This window comes from Heterocephalus glaber, unplaced genomic scaffold (genome assembly GCF_053883595.1).
Source record: "Heterocephalus glaber isolate CG9 unplaced genomic scaffold, H.glaber_assembly_v1.0 deba00001608, whole genome shotgun sequence".
NCBI lineage: Eukaryota > Metazoa > Chordata > Mammalia > Rodentia > Bathyergidae > Heterocephalus > Heterocephalus glaber.
The window spans coordinates 14935300-14950565 of record NW_028258379.1 but is presented as its reverse complement, the minus strand read 5'-3'; the positions used below and the strand labels follow the sequence as shown (position 1 = coordinate 14950565).

The window sequence follows — 15266 nt, the reverse complement described above, 5'->3', positions numbered from 1 at the left end:
CAGACAAAAAAGATATTCTGAAAGAAAACTGGATAAACAAGAAAGCTTCCAGACAATACTACTAACTCTAAGAAAATCAAGTTTAGGGTACTTTATTGTTCTATGTTTCTGAAAAATCACCTTATTTATTTCTTTAAGCTTTCTTCCATGAATATTTCTCTTGCCACAAGTCTGGTTATCTGCACTCATTTCAGCCAAATATACCTAAGCAACAATGAATACTAATTAGGCAAAGAAATATAAAACTTATATGAAAATGAAGTGTTTTAAGACTCTTGTTAAGTGTATACCTCAAATCCCTTGGTTTTTGCTGCACTCCAAAACTGGTCAAAATGTCTAACTCTGTCATTGATAGCATCCAGAATGATGAAGGGGAAAAAGCCATCATCCAGAGTCTTCTTGAAAGTTTTGAACATGCTGGTGCGGTACGTCTCCTCCATTTCAGCTTCATATTCATATTCCATTACCTAAGAAGCACCCCGCCAAAGAGATCCAGAGTTAGTTAAAGCAAAGAAACATCTTAGATCCTTTCCCTGGTTAGTCTGAGTACCAAAGTTTGTGTTCAGAAAAGAGACAATTTTTAGTTTTCAAAAAAGCCATCTCAAACCAGGAGTGGTGGCATATGACTGTAATCCCAGTAAATGGGAGCCCTCAGCAAGAAGATCATGAGTTTGAGGCTAGCCGGCACTACATAGTAAAACTGTTTCAAAAATCAAACCAAACCAAACCAAAACAAAAAATCTGTCTCTCCCTGAACATGTTTTCCTCTACTGCCAATGAATCAGATTCAGAATATAATCTATACCATACCTTCTTTTTCACTTTCTTTCCAGAATCTGGATCTTTTTCTTCCTTTTCTACTTCAGTGATAAAGTAATCATCCAGGCTTAAAACTCTGGGTGCAGGTCCTCCAAATTCTACCTCTTTATCCTAAGAGTCAAATAGTTTAAAAAGTGAAAAAAGAAATCTGTGATATCAGTTAATGAATATGCACACCAAAGTTCCCTCTTGTGGCTAAATAACATAATTTTCTGGTGGTTTCAAATTAAGCAGAGGCAAAAATATTTGCCTATGTAGAATACAAATTTCTTTAGGACAACATCTACTGTGGATGTATAGGCCACTAAAATCAATCAAATAGATCAGATACCTGTATCAATAATATGACACACATTATACAAGCAAGTTTTTTTTCTGTTTTCCCTATACTCACGCGAATAAGTTTTGCAACGTGTGTCTTTCCACTGCCAGGCAATCCTCTCATTATAACAACAATCTGAAATACAATGGGGAAAAAAAAATCACTTGAAAGATTTTTTTTTGTAATGAGATCTTAGTTAACAATGACCTATTATTCTTCAGAAGAGATCATATGATTGCCTAAGAAACAAAACTTGTTAAATTTGAAAGGACAGAAATAATACAAAGTATTTTATCTGATCACAAGGGGTAAAATAAAAAATTAACACTAGGAAAATAGAGAAATTCACAAATATGTGGAAATTAAACAACACATTCCTAAATAACCAATGAGTCAAAAAAGAAATCAAAACAAAAATCAGAAACTCTCTGAAATTAATGAAAATAAAGATAAAACATACCGAAGCTCATAGGATTAGGCTAAAAAAGTTCTTAAAATGAAATCTGTAGCTATAAATGACTATGTTAAAAAAGAAGAAAGCTAGCTGGGTGTGGTGGCACATGCCTGTAATCCCAGCACTAAGGAGGCTAAGGCGCGAGGATTTGAAGCCAGCCTGGGCCACATTATTAGTTCAAGGTCAGCCTTAACTGCACAGCAAGACTCTGACTCAAAAAATCAAAAAAGAAAGCTAAAATCAATACCCTAAACTTCTACCTTAAGACACTGGAAAAGTGCAATCTAAAGAAACAAAAGTAAGGAAATGAGGTTAGGACAGAAATTCATAAAATATAGAATTTTATAAAACAGAAAAATAAAAAAATTTTGTTATGGTTTAGATATGATTTGAATGTGTTTTTTTAATGGTTCATAGCTGGAAGTTTGGTTTCCAATGCGGCAGTATTGAGATGGTGGAATCTTTTAAGAGATAGGGCCTCCTGGGAACTAATTAGTTCATAGGTGTGCAAAAGATTGTTATAAGGGCAAACCTGAGCGTCTCTCTGGCTTCTGTCTTGCCTTGTGATCTCTCTCTTTACATAGATTCCCACCATGACATCACCCATTATGCTGTGATGTGGCCAGAAGGCCCTCACCACAGCCAAGCAGATGCTGGTGCAAGGCTCTTAAAATTCCAGAACTGTGAGCTAAATAAAACTCTGTTGGGAGCAATGCTACATAATTCTAGGGATAAATCATTTGGTTAGCCTAGTTCTCTTGCCTACAGCCCAGCTACAGAATAACTCCAGTTTGGCCTCCGGTCACAACTGAGACTTCAGTGATCCAGTGATGCTGTGATTCTCCAGGACAAGAAACATCCTGGGAGAACAAACATCTGCTCAGTTCCTCATTGTTCTTGGACTGATTAACATCTTGTTTGCCGGAGATGTACTGAACTCTCTGCAAGCCTTCCGTTACACCTTGTTTATCCCAATGTGAACTACTGAACTCTCTGCAAGTCATCTGTTACATTTGTTTCTCCCGATGTACTGAATACAAGGTGTGGTAAGCTGGGGGCTTTTGTCTTTGCTGCCCAGAGCAGCACTGATCAGACCCAAAGCTCAGCTTCTTCTCGGTCTCATTTTTCTACCTTTCCTGTAATTCGCCGTGTGCTGCCGTGGCTCGCAGGAGACCAGGACTTACTGCAGAGGTTCTGCTAACGTCCCCTTCCCCTGTCCCCTACATTTGGCACCCAACGTGGATATGAATCGGATCCAGGGGTGAACTCGCCTGTGAGACAAACTTGCAGTAAGAGACAGCACACGGATCTCCCAGGACGATTTCCGGACTAGGACGAGGGACACCGATGGTAAGTGTGTCCAGCTGGGGGTAATTTTCTATCTTTGCTGAGTTATAACTATGGGTCAGTCTCTGTCAACAGAACAGCGTAACTTTGCCAAATTACTTAAGTCGCTGTTAAAGCAAGCTATGTACTCAGTACGTAAGGGTGCTGTGAAGATTTGTTAAAAGACATGCAAATGTATGTCCCATCTTTTCCCCAGGAAGGGACAGTTTAACTTAATATCATGGGAACGTGTAGGTACCGCTCTCTGTGAGGCCTGGCAAAGGGGTAATTGTCTCTCCCCTGACCGCTCCCCACTTGGGCCTTAGTCCACTGAGGTCAGAGTTGCTAGCCATTATATTTGTGATTGAAAACTTCCCTCCCCAACCTCTTAATATTTTAAATGATTCCTCTTACACAGTTTGGTTGACTCAAAGACTAAGGAGCTATGGTCTACTCTACCTTAGAACCTAAATTATTAAACTTGTTTTTAAGATTACAAAAGGCCATATGTCAAAAAATTTCTCCTGCCTTAATAACGTGGGGGAGAGGTTTCGCCTGTGCCCTAACAGATAATGAAAACATCTTGTGGCTGCCCTCCTGGAATGTGAGACCGTGGGTCACGCTGGTGGAACCGCCAACATCTCACGGAATCAGTGATAGCACCCTGGCTGAAAGCGATGAGCCAGCTGCACCTCAGGGACCCACCTCACCAGCGACAACCAACAAATCCATGGCAGGGTCCAGGACTGAGATGATGGCCCCAGAGGAATGATAATTATAGATTTATGGTAAAAAATTTATGAAGGTGGGGGACAACTTCAAAATGCTCCTTTTATATTTACAGGTATAAAAGTGCTTTCATTCCTTCTGATTCTAATCTCGAGATCTCTGTTAATTGACTATTCCAAAGTTTTTGACCAGTCATACAATTATAAATCTAATAATCATAAAAAGGATATTACGATTCAATTTGGCTAAATATATTTGAGTGCACTCTAATTTTGTAAATTGTCTTATATGTTTGTCTGTTGTCTGTTGTTTGTCTGTACAGCTGAGCTCAATTTTTTTTTTCTTTTCCTTTTCACCTTTTCAAAAAACTTTTTTTTAAAAAAAGATATTCACCTATTGTTAAATTCGCTTACAGATAAATGTTACTAAATTAAAGGCATGCCTTCCTTCCCAGGTTGCTAACTGATCAAAGTGCCACCGAGATTTATTTTATAAAAGTAATGTATATTGTCAACTACATGCAATAATCAAATTGCAATAAGCAGTTGTAAAATAGGAAGATATATATATTCTTATTCTTTGTTTGTCAAAATAGAGACTGTGGGTACTCCCTTCGGTGAATAAAGAAGTGGCCACCCAGAAAATAATTATTCTGGTCTTAATTCACTAAAGGGACCGACCCCCCTAGTAATTTTTATAATCTTATGGGAGACACACCACAACAAATATTGTCTCAATGTGTTATTATAAATTGATTACATTGGTTATCATTGAAGCTTAAATTCTAAATATGTTATAAGTTGATTACATTGGTTATCATTGAAGTTTAAATTCTAAATATGTTATAAATTGATTACATTGGTTATCATTGATGTTTAAGCGCTAAAATGTGATTGTAAAATGTTTACATTGGTTATGTTCTGAATATGTTATTGTAATATGTCCACATTGGTCATCTTCAAAAACTTAATTTCTGTATCATAAAAAAGAGTGTTATTAGAAAGATGGTTTTTGGTACCAAACTACAGTGAAGAACATAAGGTTTTATGTAACTGTGATATTTATTACTGCTCCTTTTCTGGTGTACAAAATGTATTCATGCCCTCTAATTGTATGGGCCTTCTAACATTGTTTATGGTAATAACCTTTTGATTCAGGTATTTGCCCTTCTCTTATGTTCCAGCCACCTATGAAAATAGGCACACTTGTAGGCTGATATATTTTCCTTAGATGACGTCCTATAAAAAGATAGCTACTCAGGGATCCAACCACAACAGCAACTATCATTGGCAATAATAACAGTTTAGCTATATTTTTATTCCAAAATGCTTATATCCAGGTAAAATTATAAAAATTGAGTTCACTACTCCTCTTACAATGCTAATGTTATTGATCTTCTCTTCTGGGTGTTCAACAACCAAAGTTTAGAGACCAAAACTGAAGAGGTATTTGGGCTAAGAAGGCAGCCAATATTTTGGCCCTGGCCCTCCAAGGTCAACAACAATAACAAAAAGATCCAGCACATGAGGGAACCATCTCTGAGATCCTGCATTTTTGGTGAGTCATCCAACCTCCTGAGCAGGGAGGTTGCTGAACACCAAAACAGTAAAGATCCAACAAAAAGTGTGCCAAAGGAATGTCACCTGGAGGAAAAAAATCTCCCATGCTTTCACAGGAAGCAACATGGTCAAGCAAGGCCGTGACATATCCTGATGGGTGACACTGACAGAGGAGCTAAGAGGCTCTATGCATGGTTCCAAGACAGTGCCTGTGGAGACTTAATTGACCTTGTTAGATAACAAGAGATTGATTTTATTTAATATAGGTCTCACCGTAACTTGGTCTTAAACACCCAGTAGAAAAGTATAACTAAAGACAATAGTTATTTGAGTTCAACAAAAGTTTTAAGTTTTTAAACCCAATGTTTAAAAACAAATTGTTAGATTTTTTAATCCTTTTACAGCCCCAATTAAGAAAAATTATGCTTATTATAGACAGCTAAGCCAGTCAAACTATAAATCCTTACACTACATAGGGACAAGCCATTGTTGGGTGTGCTTGCTTTTCAATAAAACTCCTTCACATAAAACAAAAAGAAAGGGAGATATGTTGGGAGCAATGCTACATAATTCTAGGGATAAATCATTTGGTTAGCCTAGTTCTCTTGCCTACAGCCCAGCTACAGAACAACTCCAGTTTGGCCTCCGGTCACAACTGAGACTTCAGTGATCCAGTGATGCTGTGATTCTCCAGGACAAGAAACATCCTGGGAGAACAAACATCTGCTCAGTTCCTCATTGTTCTTGGACTGATTAACATCTTGTTTGCCGGAGATGTACTGAACTCTCTGCAAGCCTTCCGTTACACCTTGTTTATCCCAATGTGAACTACTGAACTCTCTGCAAGTCATCTGTTACATTTGTTTCTCCCGATGTACTGAATACAAGGTGTGGTAAGCTGGGGGCTTTTGTCTTTGCTGCCTAGAGCAGCACTGATCAGACCCAAAGCTCAGCTTCTTCTCGGTCTCATTTTTCTACCTTTCCTGTAATTCGCCGTGTGCTGCCGTGGCTCGCAGGAGACCAGGACTAACTGCAGAGGTTCTGGTAACGTCCCCTTCCCCTGTCCCCTACAAAACTCTTTTGCTTATTGTTAATACCCAGGCTCAGGTATTTTCTAATACAACAGAAAACAGACTATAAACACCAAAAGCCAGTTATTTGAAAAGATCAATGAAATTGGTATTTTTACCTAGGCTAACATGAAAGACAGAAAGGGAGGCAAAGGAAGGGAAGGGAGGGGAGGAGAGGACTCAAATGATCGGAAATCAAACAGGGAGCTGGGTGTCATGGTGCATGCATATAATCCCAGCAAGGGTGGTTGGGTGCTGAGGCAGACTGCTATGAGTTGGAGGCCAGCTTGGGCTACATAGTGAGTTCAAGGCCAGCCTGACCCTGTCTCAAAAAAAGGGGGCAAGAAGTGGAAGAAAAAGCAGCCCTGGAGAAGCCAGTGGACTTGCAGGAGGAAAACAAAGTGACGGTGAAATTCTTGAAAAAGAAGAGGAAAGTGAACCTGAGCAAAAGAGGGAAGAAGCTGAAGTCATAAAAGGGCAAGAAGAGGGGAATAAATCAAATAAGTCTGGATCAGAGGGTGAGATCAAAGAAGCGGATGAAAGCACACGATCCGCAGATGGATCAATAAAGTCACTATGCAAAAGAAGAATACAAAAGGAATTAACTCTATTCAAGTATTTCATTTCCTGAGAGAGAATTCTAAAGTCCCTGTGTCAGAACTGACCTGGAATCAATCTGCACATCCTGTTTATAAATATCTAGCAATGTTATTCTTTCAGATATTTAGTCTTTCTTCTCATGGGAAAAATAAAGTAACTTTGAAGTTAAAAAAAAAGGGGCGGGGAATGGGCCGGGGATTTAGCTCAGTGGTTCCGCTGCCTGCTCCACAAGCGCAAGTACCTGAGTTCGATCCCTGGAACTGAAAAAAAAAAGGGGGGGGGGGGGACATTATTAACAACTTGACAGAAATTTTAAAAATAGATTATAAAGGACTATATATAAACAACTGCATGCCAACAAATGAAATAACTTAGATGAAATGGACAAAATTCTAGAAAGGCACAGACTACCAAAACTTACTCAAGAAAAAATAACCAATCTGAATAGACTGACGACAAGTAAAGAGACTGGATTGGCAATAAAACAAAACTTCCCAAAAAGAAAGGCTCAGGCCCCAGTGGTTTCATCACTGAATTTTACCAAACATTTAAAAAATTAGGCTAGAAAAAGAAATAAAAGGTATCTAGCTTAAAAAGGAAGAAGTAAAACTACATTTGCTGATGGCATGATCTTATATACAGAAAATCCTAAGAATCCACTAAAATTGTAATTGATGAGTTCAGCAATGTTGCAGAATACACGATGAATACACTTGCAACAAACAACCTAAAAATAAAATTAAGTCAATTATATTAAAAAATTTTTTAAAATTAAATTTCAGTGGATTAAACAATCCAATCAAAAGGTAGACGCTGGGTGTGTATGTGTGTGGGTTGCAGTTCAGTGGTAGTGATTTCTCTAACATGTGCAAGGCCTCAGGGTTTTTTTTTTTTTTTTTGGTATGGGGGATTAAACTCAGGACCTTGCACTTATGAGGCAGGCATGGTGTCACTGAGCTAAATCCCTGGCCCATGGCCTCAGGTATGATCTCCAGCCCTGAAAGAGAAAACTAAAAAGGGCAGAGGCTTTCAGATTGCATTAAAAAAAACTCTAGCTGTCTATAGGAATCATTCTGCACTCAAAGATACAAACAGATACAGAATGAAAGTAAAGAGATGGTAAACAGTATACAGTAGTATGGCCTTACTCATTCGGGATCTATTCCAGGACTCCTAGCAGATGTCTGACACCATAGATAGTACCAAGCCCTACATACAAGCACTGCCATCTTTGATAGTCAATCTGAAGGGCTGGGATTTAGCACAGTGGCACGGTGCCTTCCTTGCAAGCGCAAGGTCCTGAGTTCAATCCCTGGCACCAAAACAAAACAAGACAGTCAATCCGATAATGAAGATAGCTACTAGTGGGCAGTGTATATGATGTGGACATGCTAGACAAAGAAATGATTTATTTCTTGGGGAGATCAGAGAAGGACAGTGCAAGATTTCACTACATGACTGAAAGAATAGCACATAATTTTAACGTGATGAACTGTGTATTTCTAAATTTTCCATTTAATATTTTAAGACCACTGTTAATCTTGGGTAACTAAAACTGCAAAAAGTAAACTACGGTAAGAGTGGACTACCGTATCATGCAAACAGCAACCACGGGAAGGCTCGAGCGGCTGTACTTTAATACTAGACCCCAAAAGACCATAAAACAATGATCTATTAATTCTAGATACACAGAATCAAAATATCTGGCTGAAATATTTAGTATTAGTTTATTCAAATAAAGTCTAATTATTCTGCAATACAAGACAAATTTGAAAGAATGTATGCATCTGGAAGTCACTAAGAAATTATGCCTAAGCTACCAAGTTTCCTAATTTTCTTTTTGTTCCACATACCATAAGATCAAATGTACTTTCCCCCTCTTCAGAATGCAATTAATTGAGCTCTCATGAATTATTTTTTAAAGTTTTCAACATTTTTGACAAGAAACTTACCTCTTAACTTCTTTATTACTGTATAGGATAAGTACTTTATGAGATTATATGGTGATTTAGTGATGGTAAGATGCCTTAAATCTGATTATTTCTATGTTGCAGAAGGATAGGGAATTTCTATTCAAGATATTTAAAAGATCTCTTATCATCTTTGGATTTATAAGAAAATGAGTTAACCTCAGGATTTACTTATGGGCTAGGCTATAGTTCAATGGTAGGCTTCTTGCCTAGCATGTGTAAACCCCTCAGTTCAATACCTAGAACCATAAAAAAGAAAAAGAAAAAGACTCACTCTCTCAGGTCTGCTCTCGCGCCCTGGTGGTTTCAAAATGTCATCTACATTCTTTGATTCAGGCTTCTTCTCCACCCGGGGAGCTGGAGGTGGCTGGTGGCTTAGGGAAGGAGCTGGCAGGGGAATTCGCTCCTCTGGATAAGTTCTTCGTTCTGGATTTCCAGCAGTTGAATGAAATTACTACTCATATAATAATTATTTTGAACGTTAACTCTCAGCTTTTAGCATATGTGCTGCCGAAGTGAGCACAACTCTCAGCTTTTAACTTATTTATAATTCAGACTAAGTTTAATGATTTGAAGACCACTTTTAAATTAGAGAAAGTTTAATATAAATCTACTGAAATCAAGAAAATAACAGATTTAGGTATATTACAGGAAAACAATGTCTGCAAAATATTGAATTTGTCTTTGTTTATATTAAGTAACAAGGTATAGAAGAATACTAAATACTTTGCTATATAATTCCAAGCATGACTGATAATTTTATAATTTCTGCTTTATAGTTTTAGGAACAAGAGTCACCCGCTTATGAAAGCTTAATCTTACATGTATGAGTTTCTAGTTTACATGCAACTTACAGCAGTAAAAAAACAACCTACATGTCCAAAATAAGGATCTTATATTTTATCTACTCAATGAAATGTCACAGAGCCTCTAATAGATTTACATAAGTGTATGGTGCAATTATCAATTATAACAAGTACAATAAATATGTGCATTTAGAGCTAGGGGTATAACTAGTATGTGTGAGGCCTTGGGTTTGATCCCTAGCACTGGAAGAAAAAAAAAAACAACTGTCCTGCATTTATACTTTGCAAAGAGAGAATGGAAGAAAAATACACAAAATTATAATAGTTGTAGTACAGTGAGTAGTGGGATTATGACTTTATATTTATTTTTCAAAATTTCTTTAATAATATAAAAATGATTTATTTCATTAATTACACTGCTATTCTTGATAGAATGCTGTCATCTTTGAGAAATCCTCAAGTACATTTTACTTGGAAAGTTTACATCCATAATGTAACATGTAACCCCTCTCCAACTGTGTACATTCTCAATATCCTTACAGTTAATAAGATATAGCTCTACCTCCAAACATGGATGGGCCTTCATAGGCTGGTCGGTCAGACTTCCTGTCATAGGATGGCCTATCAAATCCCCCTCTTCTGGATGAGGAATGGTCTTTTTTGTCTCGATATGACTGAGTCCTAAAAAGTGTAATAGGAAGTACTTTGGTAAGTAAAAAATATTTGGAGGTCTCTGCTTTATAATGCTACATCTGTCCAATCCTCTCTATGGGCAGTTACTCTACAAAACCAATATTTATATTTTGATTGTTTTTCATTTAGATCTGCCTTTCGTAAACACATCTAAAAATCTCATGAATTGTAAAAATAAACCACTTGGCTATAATTAAGTAATGGTTATACTTTCAATGACAATACCATTTCCATTCCTTTCTGGCTATCTCTTTCTCCCATTAAATTCTCTGGAATTCAAACTAGCAAAACCCAAGTACCTACTTTCCTGAAAGCTGATCTGGAATTGCTTTCCCCTCTCTTAAATTTTATACACACACACACACACACACACACACACACACACACACACGAGAAAATGCCATTTACTAAATTTACTTTAGACTAACTTTTGTTGAACTAAAAACATGTCAATTTGCACACCTACCAAAGATATTTTCATACCATACCTATCATCCCGGGGCCGGCGATCTCTATCAAATCGATCCCGGTCATAGTCAATAACACGATCCCGGTCTCGATCTCTATGGGTTTCCCGATCCCTTTTAAAATCTCGATCAAAATAAGGATCACGGTCTCTGTCTCTATCATAGCGATCTCGCTGGCCTGCATGATCTACAAAAACAATTAATACAAAATAAGAACCATATGCTTTTGGGGATATAAAGCAGAAAAGTACAAATCTGATTTTAGAACAACTATAAAATGTTGCCTTAAATTCAACTTAAGACTCTTCCATCTGTCTTAAGGGAAGGCCCAGATAATCTTACTAAAAGAAAAATCCAGTCATAATTAGGGCATAAATTAGGTTTAAAAATATTAATCTCTATGGGAATCCTACCTGTTTCAAAAGTTGACCTTTCAGGTAGTGGATCTGGGCGTAGGGTTATTCTTTCTCCATAGGGTATTTGCTCTACTTTATTAGTAGACATATCTGGTAAAAAAAACAAAAAACAAAAAACCAGGGATAAAATTTTGTAAGAGTGAAGCTAAAGTTAATTCCTGCAGAACCCCAAATACAAGTTCACCCTTATTACTTACCTCGGCCATGGCCATAATCAACAGTCTGTTGTACTGGAGGTGGTTTGGACATTGGTGGCATACCCATAGGCATTGGGCCAGGAGGGGGAATGGAAGAGTGAACAGGTGGAGGTGGTAATACTGGGGCAGACGGAATTGTTGCAGTTTCCGACTTAAATTCAGAGTTCAGTCCTTGTTCATCATTTGTATCCCAGAGTCCATAAAAAGAATCTTCATCCCAACGTTCCTGTTCCACAGCTGAAGTTTGTGGCTTTATCACTGGTGGAGGAGGAGGAGGTGGAGGAGGTGGAGGTGGTGGTGGTGGTATTGGCACAGGTGGCCTGGTCATAGGAACAGATGATCTTGCTGGTGGAGCAGAGGGTCTTACAAGTGAACCTGGTGGTTTACCCATAGAAGGGGGTGGTCTATAGGACCCTGGAGGCTAGAAAATAGAATAAATGGCATAGTAAATGGGCATTCCATCATGTTGTCACAGATCAGTGGAGAAATTAAAATAAAAACTTAATAAACTGGGTCCATTAAAAACTTACAAGTGGGCTGGGGATTTAGCTCAGTGGCACAGCGCCTGCCTGGCAAGCGCGAGGTCCTGAGTTTGATCCCCAGTACCAAAAACAAAAAAAACAAAAAATCCCAAAAAACTTAAATGACATGACAAGCCTGAGAGGTAGAAAATATATGTAAATCTCATATCTAATAAAGAACTTGAATTCAGAACATATAAAGCTCATAACTCATAAGACATATAATAAAAATGTATAAAGGCAAAAAGATTGGAATAGATATTTCTCTAAAGAAGATGTGCAAATGGCTAAGACACACATGAAATGATGCTTGACATCAAGCCATTAGGAAAGCACTGATTAAAACCACAATGAAACAGCATTTCATACCCACTAGAGTGATTAAAATTAACAAAATAGAAAGAAGGGCCAGGGATGTAGCCCAGTGGCGCCACATCTGCCTGGCAAGCGAAAGGTCCTAAGTTCAATTTCCAGTACTGAAAAAAAAAAAGAAAAAACCAAATCATGGCAAGGACGCAGAGAAAGAAGATACCTCTTGATTGCTTGTGGGAATGTAAAATGGTGCCACTACTTTGAAAATGGGCTGTCAGTTTCTCAAAAAGTCAAACAAATTTACATATGACCCAACAATTCTACCTCTAGGTATGTATTCAAGAAAAACAAAGAGCCAGGGATTTAGCTCAGTGGTGCTGCCTGCCTCGCAAGCGCAAGGTCCTGAGTTCGATCTCTGGTACCAAAAAAAAGAAGAAAAACATGTCCACCCAAGGGTTTGCACACAAATACTCATAGCAACATTACTGAACAATCCAAATGTCCATCACCTGCTAAATGGATAAACACAGTGTGGTATATCCATATAATGGACATTATTTAGCAATTAAAAGAAATGAAGTACTGATTCATGCTATTACATGGATGAATCTTGAAAATATCTGCTGAATGAAAGAAGACAGACATTAACAACCACATATTATATGATTCAATTTATACAAAATGCTCAAAAAGGCAAAACAAGGGGCCGGGGATTTAGCTCAGTGGTTCTGCTGCCTGCTCCGCAAGTGCAAGGATCTGAGTTTGATTCCCGGTACCAAAACAAGGGCAAAACGAGACAAGCAGAAAGATTAGTGGTTGTCTCAGACTGGGGGTTAAGAAAATAATCAAGATATTGTACACACACACACACATCACTTCCTCAAAACGAATGTAAATATTATGTATTTAAAAAAAGAAAAACATTCATCCTCGATATTATTACCCCACCTCCAGACACACACACAAAACCACGCACGCTCTCTCTTTCTTCTCTTTAACCTACTTAGTTTCAAATGTCCCAGGCCCCAACCCAAACCTAAACTTCTGTGGGTAGGGTCAGGCCATTGGTTTAAATCAAAAACAAAAGCCTGGGAAGAAGTGTAGGGGAAAAGAGGGGAAAGGCTAGGAAAAGGATGAGCAACAGGGAAAGGGTACAGCTGAATAGGAGAAACAACTTCTAATGTTCTATAGTACAATGGGTAATTACAGTTGACAACTATTAATCCAATATTTCAAAATAACTAGTAGAGAGAATTTTTGAATGTTCCCAATGCAAAAAATTATAAATATCTGAGGTGATAACACTGCCAATTACTCTGATGTGATCATTATTATATGTACATACTGAAATGTCACTGTGCTCCATAAATACGTAAAATTAGTGTCAATTTAAAATAAAAATGTTAAATATAACAACCTCCATTAATAATTCTGAGGTTCACCCCCTGATTAAGAACCTCAGCTGTGAGCCATATCCTCAGCTCTAGAAACCTATCTTCTCCTCAAAAGCAGAAATCTCCAGTGAGAAACAAACTCCAGCAGGCTTCTCTCTTGTATTCCTTTCAGTTGTCTGGTAGACAATAATGTGTGTCGAGGGTGGGACCAATGCAAAACATAAGTCCTAGGAAACAATCAGACAAACTGAATAGAACACTTAGTAATTCTTTCAAGAGGGGTTGCCACTGTTGTGTGCATGTTTACATTTCTTTTTCCAAAGGCATTTTACTCTTTGCAAGCCTGATTCAAACACTTATTTCCCATTTCTCCTAGTTTGTGGTTTATTCTTTATTGGCAGTTATCTTTTTTGGTACTGGGGATCGAACTCAGGACCTTGCACTTGCCAGATGGGCCACTGAGCTACATCCCCGGCCCCCTCTTACACATTTTTGACCATATTTAAAGATGTTCAAAGGTCAAGCCAGGCATCACTGTGTACTACTGTAACTGCAGCACTCAGGAGAGGCTGTGGCAGGAAAACTGCCATGACTTCAAGGCTACCTTGGGGTAGTCAGTTCAAGGTCAGCCTGAACTACAAATTGAGACCCTTCTACAAACTGTCTCAACTAGCCTCCTCTTCAAAAAAAGATGTTCAATTGTTAGTTACTTTTACTTTCCCAAAGTATACTTCCCAAATTTTTATATAAGAAATTTATACTTATTGTAATAAAGTAAGGTCCAGCAACATTTAAATACGCAAAGCAGAAACCATCACATTTTCTGGTCATATATTTTCCCATACCGGATACATCCCAGGTCTTGAGGTATTCTGCAATCTCGAGTCCTGGGGTGGTAGATGGTCAGCCATCTGTGGCTCAGACCCAAAGTCTTTCATCTTTTGAAGCTGCTCTTTCTGTTCCCTGTAAACAAACAAAATTGCCACTATACATAAAACATGTTTACATCATTCCTAAATGACTACAATTAATATCAAATTTAAAAAGAGAGGGACCTAAAAACTTTTTTAAAACCTTCTGCAGTGACCAAACTGTAATTCTGGGGTAATATTTGCTTGCTCTTATGTAGGTAACCTCATTAGTTATCTAAGATCTATAAATAAAGTACTGACAATCTTTAAGGACAGATTCTACAAATTGCCTAGACTATTCTAATATATCATCTATTTCTCATGTTTTTCTTTCATCCAACCAAAACATCTCTATTTTTTTCTGATACTGTTTAGACCACAGGTTGAAAAATGGTGACTCATGAGCTTTAAAAAAGTCTTTTTAAACTTGGCTTTCACATCAATTTTAAAAATTTAATTTCACTGTCATTATTTACCAAGCATATAAATTCAGATTTTAGGGCTGGGGGTGTAACTCAGTATTCAAGCACTTGCCTAAGCATTCACAAAGCTCAAGGTTTGAACTCAAGCACTGCAAAAAAAAAATAAATAAATAAAAATAAACAAATAAATAAATAATTCGAATTTTAAAGAGTTTTGGTAACCCTAATCCTACATTTTCACATGCCAACAATTAGGTGAGTGAAGTAGTGGTTGCCCA

The 15266-nt window shown here is 37.6% G+C and overlaps 1 protein-coding gene across 3 annotated transcripts in view; it reads right to left on the bottom strand.

The window, feature by feature from the left end:
- Positions 1 to 15266, bottom strand: part of Ylpm1 (YLP motif containing 1) — a 66009-nt gene that overhangs the window by 13312 nt on the left and 37431 nt on the right. For all 3 annotated transcript variants that reach the window (XR_015445041.1, XM_004837193.4, XM_021246421.2), the window contains 10 exons: positions 14501 to 14618; positions 11429 to 11849; positions 11229 to 11321; positions 10837 to 11002; positions 10218 to 10336; positions 9124 to 9275; positions 1214 to 1276; positions 811 to 930; positions 291 to 467; positions 121 to 204 (listed from right to left, as the gene is read on the bottom strand). Coding sequence is in view for 2 of the 3 variants with exons in the window: in XM_004837193.4 (XP_004837250.1) it covers positions 121 to 204; positions 291 to 467; positions 811 to 930; positions 1214 to 1276; positions 9124 to 9275; positions 10218 to 10336; positions 10837 to 11002; positions 11229 to 11321; positions 11429 to 11849; positions 14501 to 14618 (1513 nt within the window). In the remaining variant the exon portion in view is untranslated. The remainder of the gene's footprint in view (positions 1 to 120; positions 205 to 290; positions 468 to 810; positions 931 to 1213; positions 1277 to 9123; positions 9276 to 10217; positions 10337 to 10836; positions 11003 to 11228; positions 11322 to 11428; positions 11850 to 14500; positions 14619 to 15266) is intronic.